Below are 18,497 nucleotides of genomic sequence, written 5' to 3'. Positions count from 1 at the left end.
GATTCGCACTCACAAAGCGGGGAGTAGCTGGCTTGTTACGGCGGTTACTACCCCAAACCAAATAAGCCTGATACTTCACTTTCAATGCATATCCTGCTTCAACCGCAGGGGAGAAGAAAAACTGATACTTCACGCATATCCAGCATAGCTCTCTACTTCAACGGCAGGGGAGAAGAAAAACTGATACTACACGCATATCCAGCATAGCTCCCTGCTTCAATGGCAGGGGAGAAGAAAAACAACCAATAAGGGCTGAATAACACAGTCTGGGTAAAACAAATAAACATGGGTGTAGCTTGCTTATTGCGGCGGTTACTACCCCTACTACCCCTAACTAATCAAGCTTGATATTTCACTTGGTTGCAGCTCCATCACTGCTCTCTACATTAATGGTGGGGGTGGAAGGGAAATAGAACCAAAGAGCTAAGAGAAACAGATAAGTATGAGAAAAAAATGTGAAGCTTGCTGGGCAGACTGGATGGGCCGTTTGGTCTTCTTCTGCCGTCATTTCTATGTTTCTATGTTTCTATGTTTCTAAGGATATCACCTTCTGTTCCACCAAACGCCAGAAGCTGTTGTGAGGCAAGGAGAATCCATGGTGAATCTCATTTCCCCAGTTCTAATAAGGTTGGACAGCCCAGGTTGGCTGAGACCAGAGAGATCCAAGCCAGGTCACAGTCAACTCTCTCTTAAGTTTCTTAGCTGTACCTTGAAAGATTGTTCATCTAGCACAACACAACCTCATTCTACATTATATAAATGTCAGTGCTATTAGTGTTAGCATATGCCAGATTCTGAATGTGTAAACTATAGGTAAACACTTATAGACCAAGACTCAGAAATGGCACAAGTCTTTGTACCAGACGTGGGCTGAAAACACATGTTAAGTGAGAAAAGCCGCAGAGAGCCTAAAAGCCAGCCTAGCACTTCTTCACCAGGAAGTGCATATATGTATGTGTGTGTACAGTAATAGTGCCCTCACGCAGTCTTCTCTGTATATCTGTAAATTGGGTATGGATTAGTCTGTAATAAACAGTAAGGGCTGAATATTTAAAACTATTTATATGCATAAAACTGGGTTTTCCTAGCGTTTAGCCAGATGGACTCAGGACCAATGGGTTATGTTCCCCCTGCTAGCAGATGGATACGGAATCAGATTTCAAAGCTGATGTCACCCTACATTCACTCCAGCACTTCAGTATTTCTCCGTCTCCAGCAGATGGTGGTCGTACCTCTCCCTATGGGGATTGCTGTACTTTTTGGAAGGAGAAATTCAACATTTAAATTGGAGGAAAAATTGAGCCCTGCTCTCCTGCGGTGATAACTAAAGGTCCTTCCCACAGTTGAGAATTCTTGAGGTGATTTCTGAAAACCCTCAGAAGTGTGCCTTGGTCCGGTAGCTGGTTCCCGGCGTGGACTTTGCTGCTTAAGCAGCTGAAAGTCAGCGAGTGCAGGAAGCCAAGTACAGCGGTGATGGCGAAAGCCCTCTCCCCTGCAGCTGGAGACCGTCTCTGTACTCGGTAAGCGCTTAGCCCAGGTAAGTAAAAAAAAAAAATAAGAGAAGATTTAACTCCCAATTCAGAGAAGGTTGGAGGGGATTTTGGTAAGACTTCCTCCAGTCTCCTTGCTCGGCTCGCCATACCGACGTTGTTCTCAATCCTGTTGGGGTAAGGGGAAATGAGCTTTTGAGCAGGTTGAGCAGCCCCCCCGATGGGTAAAGCTGGGCTCATGGGCTTTGCGTGCACCTCGCCGCGTCTGGCCTAGGCGCCCAAAATCTGTGCGCATAAAATTTTAAGCACGAGCCGAATGAATGCACAGTTACCGCTGCCAATGGCTCCAACAGCCAAGAAACATAAGTGCCTTTCTGTGCCTCCACAGTCTGACCTGGATTCCAAATTATGTCAACACTATGAGGAAGCCCAGGGAGAGTTGGCCTCCCTGGACTTTGCTAAGCCCGGCGTCTCCCATTCAGAAGATGGGTTAGCCACAGCCTTAACTGGAAGTACCCCAGATCTAAGTTACCCCGTGACTGGGTCATCCATGGAAGAGGGAATTTCAGCGGTGCCTACCCTTGTACTTCCTGGGCTAGGCATGGACCCAGCTGCCTTCTCTTGGGTGGAATTTTTCCAGGGCCTTCAAGCCTTCATATAGGCACAGTCTGCTACCTCACTTTCCCCTGTCTGGATGGAACCTCATCCGGAAAGCCCTCCCTCTCCCAATCTTATTGGCAGACTTTGAGGCATGCCCCCCCCCCTCACCAAGGGTATCCCTGACAGTGACCCGGATGGCATGGATGAAGAGGAGGATACAGATTCCTTGGAAGATGGGGAAATTTCCCCTGGCTTAGAACTGTGTCAGACCATGCTACAGTTTTTCCACAGAGACGAATTGCCGGCCCTGGTTTACCAGACTCTGAAGATGCTGGGACTTCCCATTCTGATTTCCCTACGGAAAGCCTCTTACTACTTTCCAGTACTGGAAGCCATCCAGGAGTTGATTGACCTGGAATGGGATGCCCCAGAAGCAAGTTTTAAAGGTGGACAAGCGTTAGAAGCTCTATACCTACTGGATCCAGCAGTGAGAGAGCGTTTGCATTTCCCTAAAGTGGATGCGCTGGTCTGTGCCGTCTCTAAGCGAACAACTATCCAAGTGGAGGGAAGAGCGGCCTTAAAGGATCTGCACAATAGACAAATGGAGTCCATTCTTAAACAGACTTTTGATGTAGTAGTAATGTCCTTACAGATTGTTTCTTGTTGTGCCCTGGTAGCTTGTTCGTGCCTACTCTTCTCTCAGGAGGTGGATGACTCTGGGGTATATTCCAGAGCGGTTATGGAGCCCGCTGTCAGCTTTTTAGCTGAAGCAGGCTCGGATCTAGTCTTATTTTGGCCAGAGGAGTGGTGGCAGCCAGAAGACAGCTATGGCTGCGGAATTGTTTAGCAGACACAACCCACAAGGCAAATCTTACAAAGATTCCCTTTAAAGGATCACTCCTTTTTGAAAGTGAATTGGAAAAGCTGGCCAGTAAATGGGGTGAATCTCTAGTTCCCCAGCTACCAGAAGATAAGAGAAAGCAGTTACAGCACCCCTCACCTATGAGGGGTCGATCCAGGGGCTCCCAATGCTTTCGTTCCTACAGAAACTTGACTTTTCGGAGGTCTCGGCCCTTTGGAAGGTCTCAGACCTTTCGTATTTGAAAGCCTAAGAGAGGGGCAGGCTTGGGTTCAGGTTTCTCTCGAACTCCCCAATGAAATTTTGCAAGCACACTCGCAGAACAAGGAGAAAGGGGGTCGACTGTCCCTCTTCTACCAGCAGTGGGTCAAAATCACTTCGGACAAATGGGTACTGGAGGTCATAGGATATGCACTAGAATTTCACAGCAGTCCCCGGGACATATATTCATGATGTCTTTTTGCCACTCCCAGCACAAGAAGCAAGTAGTGGAGGCTCCTCAGGATGAGGGCTATAATCCCAGTACCTACGCCCCAGGAGAATATGGGGGCTTATTCCATCTATTTCATGGTACTGAAAAAGGAAGGTTACTTTCGTCCCATCCTGGACCTCAAGAGCGTCAAACGACATCTACAAGTGAATCATTTCCACATAGAAACCCTACGCTCCGTGATAATGGCCGTACAATCAGGAGAGTTCTTAACCTCCCTGGACCTATCCGAGGCCTACCTAGATATTCCAACCCATCAAGAACCCCAATGTTTCCTACGCTTTGCAGTACTGGGTCTCCATTATCATTTCCGGGCACCTCGCTTTGGCCTAGGCACTGCCCCCAGAACATTTTCCAAGATCATGGTGGTTGTAGCAGCAGCATTGAGAAAAGAGGGAATCCTGGTGAATCCATAAATGGATGACTGGTTGATCCAGGCCAAGTCCATAGAAGAGAGTCTCCAGGTGACCAACAAGGTGACCTCCTTGCTTCAGGAACTCAGCTGGATCGTTTAACCTGGACAAAAGCAGTCTCAAGCCCTCCCAGTCCTTGAAATATCTGGGAGTCCAATTCAACACCAAGCAGGGCAAGGTCTTCCTTCCGACAACGTGGATAAGGAAGTTGAGGTCCTAAGTTCATTAGTTGATGAGCACAATATGCCCAACAGTGTGGAGCTATCTCCAAGTTCTTGGTTTGATGGTGGCAACCCTGGAATTAGTGCCATGGGCGAGGGCACACATGCGACCACTTCAATGCGCACTACTGTCACATTGGAACCCGCAGTCTCAAGACTATTTGATTCACCTCTACTTACCAATGGGTGTATGCTCTCAGATCCAGTGGTGGCTGAGGAGGAGGGTACCCCTGTTCTCCCCATACTGGCTGGTACTCACAACAGACGCGAACCTCCAAGGCTAGTGAGCTAACTGTCAAGAACTGACAGCTCAGGGGCATTGGACCGAGGAAGAGGCCATCTGGAACATCAACCGCCTGGAAGCCCGGGCAGTCAGATTGGCGTATCTACAATTCAGCCACAGACTCCAATGTCAAGCGGTCCGTATAATGTCGGACAACACAATGACAGTAGCCTACATCAAATGCCAGGGTGGAACCAAGAGCCAGCAAGTGTCGCAGGAGATAGATCTCCTTATGGAATGGGCGGAAATACATCTAGATGATTTCAGCCTCCCACATCGCAGGAAAAGACAACATCAGAGCTGACTTTCTAAGCAGAGAAAGTCTGGATCCAGGAGAGTGAGTGCTATCAGCCAAAGCCTTTCAGCTGATCACTGGGGTCTCCTGTCCATTAACCTGCTGGCTATATCCCACAATGCAAAGTTTCCCGATTCTTCAGTCGCAGAAGAGATCGGTTGTCCCTGGGGATTGTCACTCTCCTGGCCGGAAGAAGAGTTGCTATAACCTTTCCCTCCATGGCCCCTGCTGGGCAGGGTCATTTGCAGAATCGAGCACCATAAGGGATTAGTCTTACTAATAGCTCCAGATTGGCCCAGGCAACTGTGGTGTATGGACATGCAGAGACTCCTAGTGGAGATCCCATGTGTCTCCCACCAAACAGGGGCCTGCTTCAGTAGGGACTGGTCCTTCACAAGGATCCAACTCAATTCTGTCTTACGGTCTGGCCCTTGAGAGGACTTGCCTGATAAAGCGAGAATTTTCTGCAGCAGTAATTGCCACCTTACTCTGCGCTCAAACGTTCTCTGCGTCCCTAGTGTATGTGCGGGTCTGGAGAGTATTTGAGGCCTGGTGCGAGGAATGTACTGTCCCCCCTCTGGTGGTCAAAATCCCACTCATTCTGGAATTTTTGCCGGACAGCTTGAATAAATTTTGACCCTTAACTCCTTGAGGGTAGAGGTAGCAGCTCGCTCCTGTTTCTGGGGCGAGGTAAACGAAATCTGCCTGTCGGCTCATCCGGACATGGCCCATTTTCTGAAAGGGGTGAAGCATCTTCAGCCACCCCTCCGGTGGTCGGATCCCTTGTGGAATATTAATCTAGTATTAGAATATTTGGCAGGGCCCTCCTTTCGGCCACTGCGGAGTCTTTCCTTGCATTTATTAACCTTGAAAATGGTGTTCCTGGTGGCTATATGCTCGGCACGTCGCATCTCTGAAATACAGGCATTGTCGTATCGGGAACCGTTCCTCCGGATGACTCCAAGAGCATTACAGCTTCGTACCTTTCCATCCTTCTTGCCCAAAGTAGTCTCAGAGTTTCATTTGAATCAGTTCATTTCGTTGCCATCCCTAGAGAAGCACAAGTATGCGGAAGAATACTGCCTCCTCTGTCATTTGAATGCCAGTAGACTTTTGGTGCGGTATCTGTAAGTTTCAGAACCGGTGCAAAAGATGGACCCCTTTTGTCCTTCATGGTGGAAAGAAGCAGGGCAACCCAGCTGGATTAAGGAGGTCGTCATGGGAGCCTATGTGAGGCAGGATAGCCATTATCTTCTCAGGTTAAAGCTCATTCCACTAGGGTCAGGCGGAAGCTAGACCGCCGTCTCCCATTGATATCTGCCAAGCGGCAACATGGTCCTCCTTGAACACCTTCTCCAGGTTCTATCGCCTGGATGTACAGGCCCGAGAGGACGCAGCCCTTGCAAGGGCAATGTTAATTGGACTGTGGGCAGCCTCCCGCCCTGATCGGGAGTAGCTTTTGTACATCCCATTAGTCTTGAATCCATCTGGCTTCATGCTAGGAAATGGAGTAATTACTTAATCTGATAATTTTGTTTTCCTTAGTGTAACAGATGGACTCAGCATCCTGCCCATGGCTGCCCAAGAACGGTGCCAAGGATTTGCCCATGGACTGGATATTTATTCCAAGAGATTACGGATACGCTGTCATCCGGTCCCTAGATCAGGGTATTTATATTCTTACTGGAGTTCCGTGTCTATGATTGGTTGAGTACAGTTACAGTTATCCATTTTTAGTCATATTTTTAATCAAGATTTTTCATTAGTATGTCCACATTGACGTTTGAAGAGAATACTGAAGGGCTAAGGTCACTGCAGGGTGTATCTACGGTGATGTCAGCTTTGAAATCTGACTCATTCCCTATCTGCTGGCAGGGGAGCATAACCCATTGGTCCTGAGTCCATCTGTCTACACTAAGGAAAACGAAATTATCTGGTAAATAATTTCTCCATTATGTATGTAAATGCCTATTAGAAAATAGCGCAGGGCTCTGTGAGTATTAAACTATACATGTAACCTGCTTATGCGCGAACTTCTATGGGAACTGGGAGAGGAATTCCGGGGGAAGGAAAGGGAATTTACATGCATACCTTCTGATTTTAAAAAGTATGCAAGCAAGCTTGCCCACACAAGTTACACCAAGGGTAGGCAACTCCGGTCCTTGAGTACAGCAAACAGGTCTGGTTTATGAGGTATCCACAATCAGTATGCATGAAATATATTTGTATGGACTGCTTCCACTGTATGCAAATAGATCTCTTGCATATTCAATGAGGATATCCCGAAAACTAGACTTGTTTGTACTTCAGGACTGGAGTTGCCTATGCCTGTTAGGCCTTCAGAAGAGGAGGCATAACTTTGCATGAGTTAACCCATGCACATAAAGGGCCAATTCCCTGTGAATGTTCAAAGCAAACCTGAGCACATAGGTTCGCTTTGAAAATTCAGGATAAAGTCTCTACATAAAAGGAACATGCCGATATTACCTGAACATGTACAGTTACAAACTTTCCCTCCCTATGAGTAGATCAGTGCCATGACGAGATCAGTGAATATGAGTCCTAAAGTTGTCTTACCAAACTGCTAATGCAGTAATCTTAAATATTATATTTAATTGTATAATTGGTGTTTTCAGGTGCGATATGGACCGGAGACAATAAAGCAGAATGGGATTATCTGAAAATCTCCATCCCAATGTTACTTACAATCAGCATTGCAGGCATTTCTTTTTGTGGGGGTAAGTGACCTATAAACAGAGGAAGTGGTTCCTTTTGAGTTGTTTTCCTTAGTTATCAATGTGAGGGCAAACTTCCTAATATACAGTTCTCTCAGGGCCCCATAGGACTTAATTCACTGAGGCAAAATAGAAAAAAAAAAAGATGAATAAATTTAGGCCCCCTTAGTTTTCTGCTGAAAGTTCAACTAAATTTAGGTTCCTAAAACTTAAGGGAGTCCATAGTTAATGCGTTTGTCCTGCCAAGCCCAGAAATTAGCTGGATAGAATCTGGGATTTGAAAATCCTGCCGTGCTGACTGGCCCTGATTTAGCCAGATAGGTATTTAGCTGGTTAGAAACGTATCCGGTTAAGTAGGAGACGGTTCGGAGGTATTCCGGAGCAGAGCAAAGTGAGATGGTTAATTTAGCCAATAACTGGTGTTATCTCACTAACTTAGCTGCCTCCGAGCAGTCCTAAAGTTATCTGGGGTATGCGTACCCGGATAATTTGTTACTTAACCAGATATGTTCAAAATATGGATGGTTAAATAACAACCAAATAAAAGCAAATCCTAGCAGGCTGCCAGTCCGATTCCCCACCCACTAAAGACTTTAAAATGATGCAGGGTTAAGTATCTATTGTGTGTGCCACATCAAATTTCATAGGGATACCCCATATAGGGGTTTTCCTTTGAAAATTAGCTTGCAGGTCCATGGGTATAACCCACAAAGTCTTTCTGAAAATTGCTCCATATAGGTTTAGATACCCATCCTTGCTACAATTCAAATATTAATTACAATTTTCCTGAAAATACTTCCATGCAATTAATCCTGTGTGAGAATACTGAAACTGTGCACGTGGTTCTGTCTCTGTGTCAGTAGGAACGGTCTCCAGAATTCATGGCTCTCTGTTCTCACCACTTTGCTACCCTGCCATTAAAGCACGCTGCTCCCTTCCCTCCCATGTTCTGCCTGTGACGCTCTGCATAGTCCTGAACCTTTCCTCACTTCCTACTTCAGCTGCATCAGTTTTCCTCATTTAGGCACAGTTGTTCGCCTTCAAGATTCTCTCCGTAACATTGCAGAAGCAAAAAGAGCGATTCTCAGAGCCAGGCGATGCTGGTGTCATCTGTACTCTGCCCTGAGATGCAGCAGCATTTGCCATTGATTTTTAGAGGCTGAGTGAAGGGCCAATGATGCAGAACTGTGCAAGCAACATCATCCCCGAATAGGATGAAACAGCTCGGGGAATTTCTCTGGCTCTGCCTAATAGCTATGAGAGCAATTTTGAAAGTGAATTTTCAAAAGATTTTTCTTATGAATCCACAGCGCTTCCCTTTCAAAATTCAGGCAGTGTGTACAGCGTGGGTACTTGTTTAATCACATATTTTGCACCTGAATATGCCGAAAAGTACAAACGAAGATTTGAAAATGCAGTCACCGCTTGCAGCATTACTTTTACCTGCACATGTGGTGGTGGTGGTCAAATCGGGTTTTTACGTAGGTAAACAAAGATATATATACCCATGTAAAAACTTGTCAGTAATGTCCCCTATATTACTGTGACTTTCCACATGTATATTATGTATGAAGCAATTAGAAACCATTTTGCTATTGAAATGAAGCTCATTCAGTATTAGTTTCAGTACTATTCTGTTCTTTCAGTCAGTCATAGAATTGAATCAGAAAGAACAGTAGTTAGCAAACAGCTGCTTTCATTCTGGGCTATTGGCTCCTTACTGATTCAGGATTGCCGGGTACCGTAGCTTAAAAAATGTAACCATGTACTGTGTTCACTTTGCTGGACAGCTTACAGTATACTGAAAAATATAAATCAGGGGGCGGCGTTAGCCTGTTTGGAAGCAAGTTTCAATTCTGTTTATAATCAAATATTTTGTTTACAATAAACAGCTGATGTGGGCGGGTTTATCGGCAATCCAGAACCAGAGCTGTTGGTCCGTTGGTACCAGGCTGGAACATACCAGCCTTTCTTCAGAGGTCATGCCACCATGGACAGCAAACGTCGTGAGCCCTGGCTCTTTGGGGAAGAAAACACAAGGATCATCAGGGCGGCCATCCGAGAGCGCTACACCCTACTGCCCTATTGGTATCTGCTGTTCTATCGGGCACATGTGGCTGCTGAGCCAGTAATGAGGTAAGAAAAAGCTGACTTCAACTTTCCAAGGGCCCCGCACTCTGAAAAGATCGGTTGTATTTAGCAGTCCGCGAGCCTTCCCCGCAAACCACCGCACTTACCTCTAGCTCTGAGCTGTGACCAGCAACCCCTGATGCTGGGGGAGTCTCCATGTTGACATGTGGTGGGCTATTGTGCTCAACCAAGCCCCGACTGATGCTGGATGAATCGCCGCCGGCTTCCAAGATGGCCATCCCTAGCCATGCACACACCCGACCTGCTGCGATTTAAAGGGCCCGCAGTGGGAAACCCTCTGCGGCAACCCTGGATCATATCTGGAACCTTGGCCTATATAAGACCCATCCACCCTTCTGTCCTTGCCTCGGCAATAGGGCCACTACATCTTGTAGAGAGAGATGCCTCAGCATTCCTGCCTATGTTCCTGGTGTCCATGTCTTCAGTTCCTGATCTCTTTTTTATTTATTTATTTATTTTATTTTTTCTTTATGAATTTTCACAATATTATTACAAGCATTTACTTGTTATTTGTAATTACAGAAACAGTATGGCAAATAATATTTATCATATTAAGAATTCAAAACACAACAAAATCCATTATACTGATTATTCTGACTAAACACAGGAAATTTAAGAGATTCCTTCATTACCTATATCAGATGAAAAAATGAGCAATTATTTTCATATGTATAATTAATCAATAAAGAAGGTACAATGATACCCCTATCTTACTCTTTTTACCGGTTTTCCTATTTCCCTAGAAGACTTTTCAGTTGTTCAGGATCTATAAAGGAGTAATTTTTTCCATCCATTTTGACTACACATCTGCATGGATATTTCAACAGGAAAAATCCCCCCTTATCTATAACCTCCTTTTTTAAGGCTAAAAAATTTTTCCTACGCAATTGTGTATTTCTTATTAAGTCGGGAAAAATCCAAATTCTTTGTCCATAAAATGTTTTAATTCTATTACGGAAGAAAAATTTCATGATATTTTCTTTGTCTGTTATAAAGGCAAACTGAATTAACAGGGTGCCTCTGTTCCTGACTTCTATATCCTCCTGTGATTTTTGTAACAAGTCTGAAACATCCAGTGATGCTTCTAAACCTTGTTCCTGAACAGATTTTTCTCCTTCTCTTTCCATATGTATATTCTGTCTTTGATCTAATATTTCTCGTTCTTTTTTCTTTATCCCAACATAAAAAGCCCTAACAATCAATGGATAAGATTGATCAGGTATTTTAAGAATCTGTGTTAAATAAGATTTAAATAAATCAACCGGGCCAATATGTTTTAATATAGGAAAATTAATTACTCTTAAATTTAGAGCTCTAATGGTGTTCTCTACATTTTCCATCCTTTTCTGGACTTCAACTTCACTTTTTATCTGATATTCTTGGATTTTTTCTATATTTACTAAGCGATTATCAAACTCACTAATCTTTCTTTGTTGGTCCTCAGTCTTCCCTATATTCTCCTTTAAAGAGATGTTAACCTGTTTCACTTCTTCAGTTAAGTTGACAATTAAACCATCCAGCTTTGCCAGGTAATGCCATAACGATTCCAAAGTAATATTACTAGGTTTTAAGGTTACTGTTCTAACTGTATCTGTTATTTTAGCCTTAGGTGTACTGGTTTCTCTAAAATTTATTTGAGAGCTTCTAACCTCACTAGCTTGAAGTTGTATAGATACTTGTGAGTCCAATTCAGTATTTAGTATTCCCTCAGCTCCATCCTGTACACTCCCTTGACTTCCAATGTCCTTTTGGGAAATTCCCGGCAGGCTTGAAGGTAAAACCCTTCCATTGCCGGGTGGAGATGGAGTCTTCGGTGCCCCTGGACTTAAAGTTGTTTCCATGAATATAGGGGGAAAACTTTGCTCTGAATCTTCCTCCAAAGCAGTCGATACCTCAGGGGTTACTTGAGGGGATCCCAACCAGTCTGAGACAGTTCGTTGTCCAGGCTCAACATTAGAGATATTAGAGATAGGCCACAATTTAGCCTTTCTCTTAGTATGAGGCATAGTTCTATTGAAAAACAATATAGGAGCACTGGCACGTACAAAACTCAGTCTGATCTTTGTACCACTTATCCAAATGAAGGATTCTCTTGAGAAGGAGAGAGTTGACAACAAATTACTTTATAATTCACCTACCTAAGGAGAGATTGAAATTTCCAAGAATACAATCGAATCCAATTATTTCCAGCAATTCCAGGCAAAGCCAGGTTAAGTCAATCGCCGCGCGCCCCTTTGGCTTCACGCCACAGGAAGGCAGTTCTTATATTTCCCCTTCCGGGTTCCACCCCTCTCACCACGTCACCGCTGCAGCTCCCCATCAGGGCCAAAGAATTCTCTCTCTCACCCCTGGAATGGTTCCACAGCTCGGCAAGGAAAATAAGCTTTCAGTTCAATTCTCTCCTCAAAATAAGTTACGAGAAGGCAGGTCATATTTCCCCTTCTGGGTTCCGCCCCTCCCACCACGTCACCGCTGCAGCTCCCCATCGGGGCCAAAGAATTCTCTCTCTCATCCCCGGAATGGTTCCACAGCTCGGCAAGGAAAACAAGCTTTCAGTTCAATTCTCTCCTCAAAGTAAGTTACGAGAAGGCAGGTCTTATATTTATTTATTTATTTATTTATTTATTTATTTAAGGTTTTTATATACCGGCAATCATGAGCACATATCTTGCTGGTTTACATGAAACGGGGGTGCATTAATAAACATCAAACTCAAAACTGTGGTGACCGAAGGAGATAGTTACAATTAACAAGGGTCGCAGAACTTGGAGAAGAAGGAAGAGAAAGGAAAGAATAAATGGTTAGACAATATACAAATTAAGTTAAATACTATGTACAAATGGCAAGGTTAATGGATATTTCCCCTTCCGGGTTCCGCCCCTCTCACCACGTCACCGCTGCAGCTCCCCATCGGGGCCAAAGAATTCTCTCTCTCACCCCCGGAATGGTTCCACAGCTCGGCAAGAAAAACAAGCTTTCAGTTCAATTCTCTCCTCAGTTCCTGATCTCTTTTGTCTTCTGTTCCAGTGGTCTTTGTCTTCCGTTGTGTGGTCATTCTTCAGTTCTTCGGTGTCCTCTGTCTCCTTGATGCCCACCTGTGCTGTTCCTTGCCTCTCTGCCTGCCTGTCCATCCCACCTTCCCTTGGACGGATCTCTGGTTCTGACTTTGGCCTGCTCCTCTGACTCTGCTTGAATTCTGCCTGCCCCTGACCACTGCCTGGTTCTCAACTATGCCTGAACTCTGCCTGCCACTGACCACTGCCTGGTTCTCGACTACGCCTGAACTCTGCCTGCTACTGACCACTGGCTGATTCTCGATTACACCTGAACTCTTCCCGCCACTGACCACTGCATGTTTCTCGACCTTCACCATGGATCTCCAGCTCATCAGCAGAGGTCCCTGCCTAAGATATCCTGGCCCCGGCACCAGAGGTCTGAACCTAAGGGGAACGTGGGCTGGTATAAATGAGGATCCAGTTGGGGCCTCATCTAAACCACCAGCCGACAGTGAGGCCCTGCACGGCTCCACCCTGCAGGTTGCGCCAACTCCACTTTGATCTAAGGGTCAATGCCCACAACAAGATCCTTCCCAAGGTCACAAGGTAGGAGCAAGCCCTGAAAATGGAACCTAGTTCATGAAGAAATGAATAGTGTTGGGAGCAATGCTCCCTCCAAGGAGTGACTTTATGCATGCACATTTTTTTTTTGCATCAGCAACACATTTTTTAAACCAACAATTTTTGAGCACCAGTATTAGCGTTGCATTTCTGTATATAGCACAAAGAAAAATTTATGTGAGCAACCATATAAAACATGTGAGTGATGCTCCTAAATGTATCGGCAATCGCTCACGTGCTCAGCTTAGACGGAACTATGGTTGGGAGGGCTATCTTGAATGTTTATTTTAGTTTGATAAAATTATGTTGTTTTTTCTTTATAAACTGCCTAGATCTTTATATATAGGAAGTATATTAAGTCAAAATAAACATAAGCATATGAAGGATAACTTTCAAAACTGCTTGCATGCGTTCATATACACGTGTATTCTGTATGTGCACACAATAATTTGTTATTTTATAATATGCATGCAAATGATATGTGCAGGTTAAAAAATAAGAGTACATATGCATGCATACTTGCTCGTGTATGGGAAAACCACAAACCACACAAATTTGGACTTATCCGGAAAAATAGCGGCACTTATCTGGATAAGTTCCAGTTTATGCATCTTAGTAGTGTCACTTAGCCAGAGAAGTCTGAAAAACAATATTTGTCCATATAATAAGCACTTCTGACTTATCCGAGTTTGTAAGATAACTGAATAAGTATAAAAAAGAAGCACCATTTATTCAGATAAGTTCAAATTTGTTCATCTAGTGACAAAGACACTACTTAGCCATACAAATCAGAATTTAACTGGATAAGTAAGTGAAAATGATATATCCGCATATTTGGACTTTGAATTTTAAAGAGATATGCAAATAGATTTTATTTGCAATATTTAGACGCATGTATCTCCCATAAGTCGGCTTGTCCAGGGGATTTTATAAAATGCACGCAGCAATGAAATTACCAGTTTTACCAATTAGTCTACCAGTTCGTCCAGTCCATCTACAACTCATGAAGACTCTCCTGACTTTTCAGCCTGAAGTCCTCCCATTTCACCCAGACCCCCCGCCCAGTAATATTTTTCACTTTTGAGATGTTTATGATTACTTACATCATATGTAAAGCAGGAGTAAATATGCACAAGAAAAAGTCGTATGAGTGTCACTTTGGCAAGATGTAAAATAGCAACTTATGTGTGTAATTGTTGGCCCCTCCCTGAAACCCCCCACAGGCAAATTTACTTGTGGTCCCCGATAGAAGAGCCTAGGTTGCATTTTTAAAATAGCATATACTCGCATATATGCCATTTTATGCATGCATGTGCTATTTTTTACTTGTGCGTCTTTTGAAAATTCACCTCATGAATCCTTCAAGGCTATGAATACAAATAGTACAAAGTAAAAGCAATTTTGCTTTAAAAGATCAAGCCATGTTCACCAGAACTTGTGACATTTTTGTGCTCACAGTTTCCCATTATATTTGCCATAACAAAATTATAACCTTAATGATAGCCAAATACCAGCTGGATCGGTAACAGGACTGCGGTCTGCGCGTATCCCTTGTGAGGGAGGAGACTTGTGAGCCAGGGCAGTTCCATGCTATGGTTCTGAAGGGTAACATTCCATGACCATGGAATATCCGTCTCTTTAAAGCAGGCCTTGCTAGCCTTGGTGGCTGTAATGTTTATTTCAGGACTTGGTAATAAGACATAGAAGGGGGTCTGGGTGTTGGCTTAAGTACTGGCTTTGTAAGAAGCAAAGTTGAAGATGGGAAGGCATAAAATGGCCTACCAGCAGAGGTGGTGGAGGCCATCTGTCTTGCAGCTTTTGAACATGCTTGGGTTAGATATGGTGAGCAGTGGTGGGAAAGGGATTGAGAGATTGGGTGAGGGATATGAAGAGGTGAAGTTGGGTTGCATTATAGGACTTTGTATGAGCATCTGACCAGGGTGAATGGGTTTTGGCTGGACAGTATGGATGATCCATTTTGGTTTTTATCTACTGCCATTTAGTATGTTCCTGTATTTTCTGGGTGGCACCCTTCTACTTGCTTTTGCCGGCTAGAGCATAACATTTTAATTCTTGATTAACTGCAGAGATAAGAAAGTGTTCAAACAATTGGTGAATATTTTAAAACTCCACAGGGGATAATGCTTTGGTGGGATCCCAATGATTATTGTAACTGAATTTCTGGAGAGATGCAGAAATGAAGAGAAACAGTTTTTAGGCCCTGGAAAAAAGTAGGATACAGAAACTCTTTCTGTGTAGTGGGTCAGTTAGTAATGGAAGTGTAGCCCCCAGTAACAGAGCAGGGCAACCCACCTTGCAAGCCGTGCACATACACAGGGTGGTGGCTTGGAAGGGGCAGTGACCTGAGGGCCATCAGGGGCCTAAGTCATTGATACCGCCACCACCAGACCCCATTCCACTAGGAGGCCAAGATCAGGAAGAGGCCACTGACAAGCTGGTGGTCCCAAACCTGCCAGGTGGCAAGAATAAGATGGCAATACCATGGGGCCCACCCAGCAGTTCCAAACCTGCCGCGCAGCCAAGAGGAAGGCGTTATGAGGTCACTGGCAGTTCCAACCTGCCGCGCAGATGAGAGGAAGGAGCTGTAGGGCCTCCCAGCAGCTCCCAACCTGCTGCATGGCTGAGAGGAAGGAGCTGCGGGGCCTAGAGGAAGGAGTTGGGGGTCACCTGGCAGTCCCAATCTGCCACACAGCCAAGAGGAAGGAGCTGCGGGGTCACCCGGTGGTCCCAACCTGCCATGCAACTGAGAGGAAGGCGCTTCAGGGCCACTCAGCGGTCCCAATCTGCTAGACAGCCAGAAGAAAAAATGGCCGTGAAGCGATTCCCAACCTGCCCCAAGGCAGAAGTGAAGAAGAGGAGGGCCCTTGGCTGCTGGGAGAGTCCTTAGTTGTGTGTAACAAAGGGAGCCAATATGTGTGTGTATGAGCAGGAGAGAGCCTGTGTTTGTATCTGAATATGTGTGTGAGCAGGTGTTTGCGTATATTTGAGTATATGTGTGAGAAAGGGAGTACGTGTGTGTGTGTCTGAGCATGTGTGTGTGAGAGGGAGAATGTTTGTGTATGTCTTTGCATGTGTGTAAGAAAGGGCGCATTGAGACCGGTGAAGAGACCAAGCTCTAGGGATGATGGAGTAAGAGGTCTAAATAGTTCATTTTAAGCAATAAATTCTGCAGTTATATAAGAAAAGGTTGTGGTATCCAAGCATAGGGTGTTCTCTAAATGGGTGGGATTCTAGGCCTGCTACTTCTCTTTGTTGCTGTGTCTGAACATGTGTGTGTGTGAGCGAGAAGGTATGTGTGTGTCTGAGCATGTATGTGTGAGGAAGCATGTGTGTCTGAGCATGTGTATATGGGAGAGGAAGCATGTGTGAGAGCATGTATATGTGTTTGAGAATGTAGGTGTGAGAAGGATAGAGATCTTGTGTGTGTGTATGTATGTGTATGTAAGAGGGAACATGTGTGAATGTGTGTTTCTGAGCAGGTATATGAGAATGGAGCACATATATGTAAAAGGGAGCATGTGTGTGTATGAGAGAGAATGAATATATATGTGTGTGTGTGTGTGTGTGTGAGTGTATTCCTTCTGGGGTAATTCTGCGCAAAATAATTTAACATTCTGCACACAAAAACATAAAATTCTGTATACTTTAAATTGGTCAAAATTACACAATAATCATGACAAGCTTTAAGTAATTAATTTAAAATGTAATACAGAAAAAAAGTGATTATTTAAAGATGCAGAGTTTTAAATATTTTGAGCAGAATTTCTCTAGAAATTCACTGTAAGAGTATCTCCTCCACCCTCTCTCCCTACTCTCCTGGCCAGTCTTCTTTCACTTTGCCATCTTTCCCTCCCCCTCTAGGCTCAATCCCTTCCACTCTATCTCCATTCCCAGAGTTTGATCCCTCTTTTAATATTGCCCCTCACACAGGCTCCCTCTGTCCCTCTTTCTCTCATACAAAGGCTCCCTCTCTCTAGTTCACATTCACACCCCCTCATACAGGGTGCCTTCTCTCTCTCGCACACACATATCCCCTCCTACAGACTCCCCCCCCTCACACACACACACACACACACACCCTCATACAGGCTTCTTCTATCTCTCTCACACACAAACCCCCTCATATAGGCTTCCTCTCTTTCTTGCACACACACCCACATGGGCTCCCTTTCTTTCTCATGCATATACGCTCACACAGGCTACCTGGGTATCTCTCTGCATACTGGCTATCTCTCTCACTCACCCCCCCCCTCACTTAAGCTCCCTCTCTCTCTCCACATTTACACACGTCCCTTCTCAAAGGCTCCCTCTCTCACAAACAAACAAGCACCCTCACACAGGCTCCTTCTCTCACAAACAACCACCCTCATATATACACAATCCCCTTTTCACACACACCAGCTCCCAATCTCTCACACACACACTCCTTCACAATCTCCTCACATAGGCTCCCTCTCTTTGGCACCCACATCCATGCACCTTCATACATGCTCTCTCTCACCCCCCTGGATCACAGTCTTTTACACACACACACACACACACACACACACACACACATACACTCACTCTCACCGAGGCCTGCTCCATCTTCGCTGCGAGTGTGATGGCCTCCGCTCATGGCATGCTTGAGCCTGCTCCTTCTTCACTGCGAACAGGATGGCTCCGCTCACGGCACGGCCTGCTCCTTCTCCTTGCGACGAGCAGAAGCCTGCTAGCCGCTTGTAGCATGCCAGGGCCTGCTCCTTCACCCGAGCGGGCTGGCCTCTGCTCTTGGCATGCCTGGGCCTACTCCTTCTTTGCTGCGAGGGGGACGGCCTCCGCTCATGTTTAGTTTGAAGTGTTTCCTTAGATTTTGAGACAGTAGTTCTAATACCATATGGGTTCCAAGTGTCTTTTTTGGAGGGTTTTCTGGTTGGCACCATAGCAATGCATGTAAATACAATATACATGTGATATTTTTTACCTCAGAAGACTGTACTTTCAATATTCTTTTCATGTAAAATCTGTTATTACACTTGGAGAGGGTGGGGGTGGGGGTGCAAGGGTGTAAGGTTCACCTAGGGCACCTAATAATACTCTTGCACTGGCCATGGGTTCCAGGGGAGAAGATGAAGACCAGGATTTGGGGGCTGACGGTTTTTAAAGTTTAGGTTGCTGGATGGAGCTAGGCTTTTTTTGGTGGCCCAAGACAGAGACTGAATGAAAAGGGGTGGGGGGTGGGCAGCACAATAATTGTTTGCACAGGGCAGCAAAAAAGGCTAGCACCGGCCTTGCCCAGTAAGGCTACATTGCTATAGGATGATAATGTGCAGGTCATTGAAC

General features: G+C 45.0%; 1 protein-coding gene across 1 annotated transcript in view; it reads left to right on the top strand.

The window, feature by feature from the left end:
* Positions 1 to 18,497, top strand: part of GANC (glucosidase alpha, neutral C) — a 122,527-nt gene that overhangs the window by 66,534 nt on the left and 37,496 nt on the right. The window contains 2 exon segments of the mRNA XM_029598630.1: positions 7,288 to 7,389; positions 9,279 to 9,522. Coding sequence (XP_029454490.1) covers positions 7,288 to 7,389; positions 9,279 to 9,522 — 346 coding nt within the window.

Source organism: Rhinatrema bivittatum, chromosome 4, assembly GCF_901001135.1.
Source record: "Rhinatrema bivittatum chromosome 4, aRhiBiv1.1, whole genome shotgun sequence".
NCBI lineage: Eukaryota > Metazoa > Chordata > Amphibia > Gymnophiona > Rhinatrematidae > Rhinatrema > Rhinatrema bivittatum.
The sequence above is the reverse complement of the archived record's forward strand: the minus strand, read 5'-3'. Positions and strand labels throughout refer to the sequence as shown.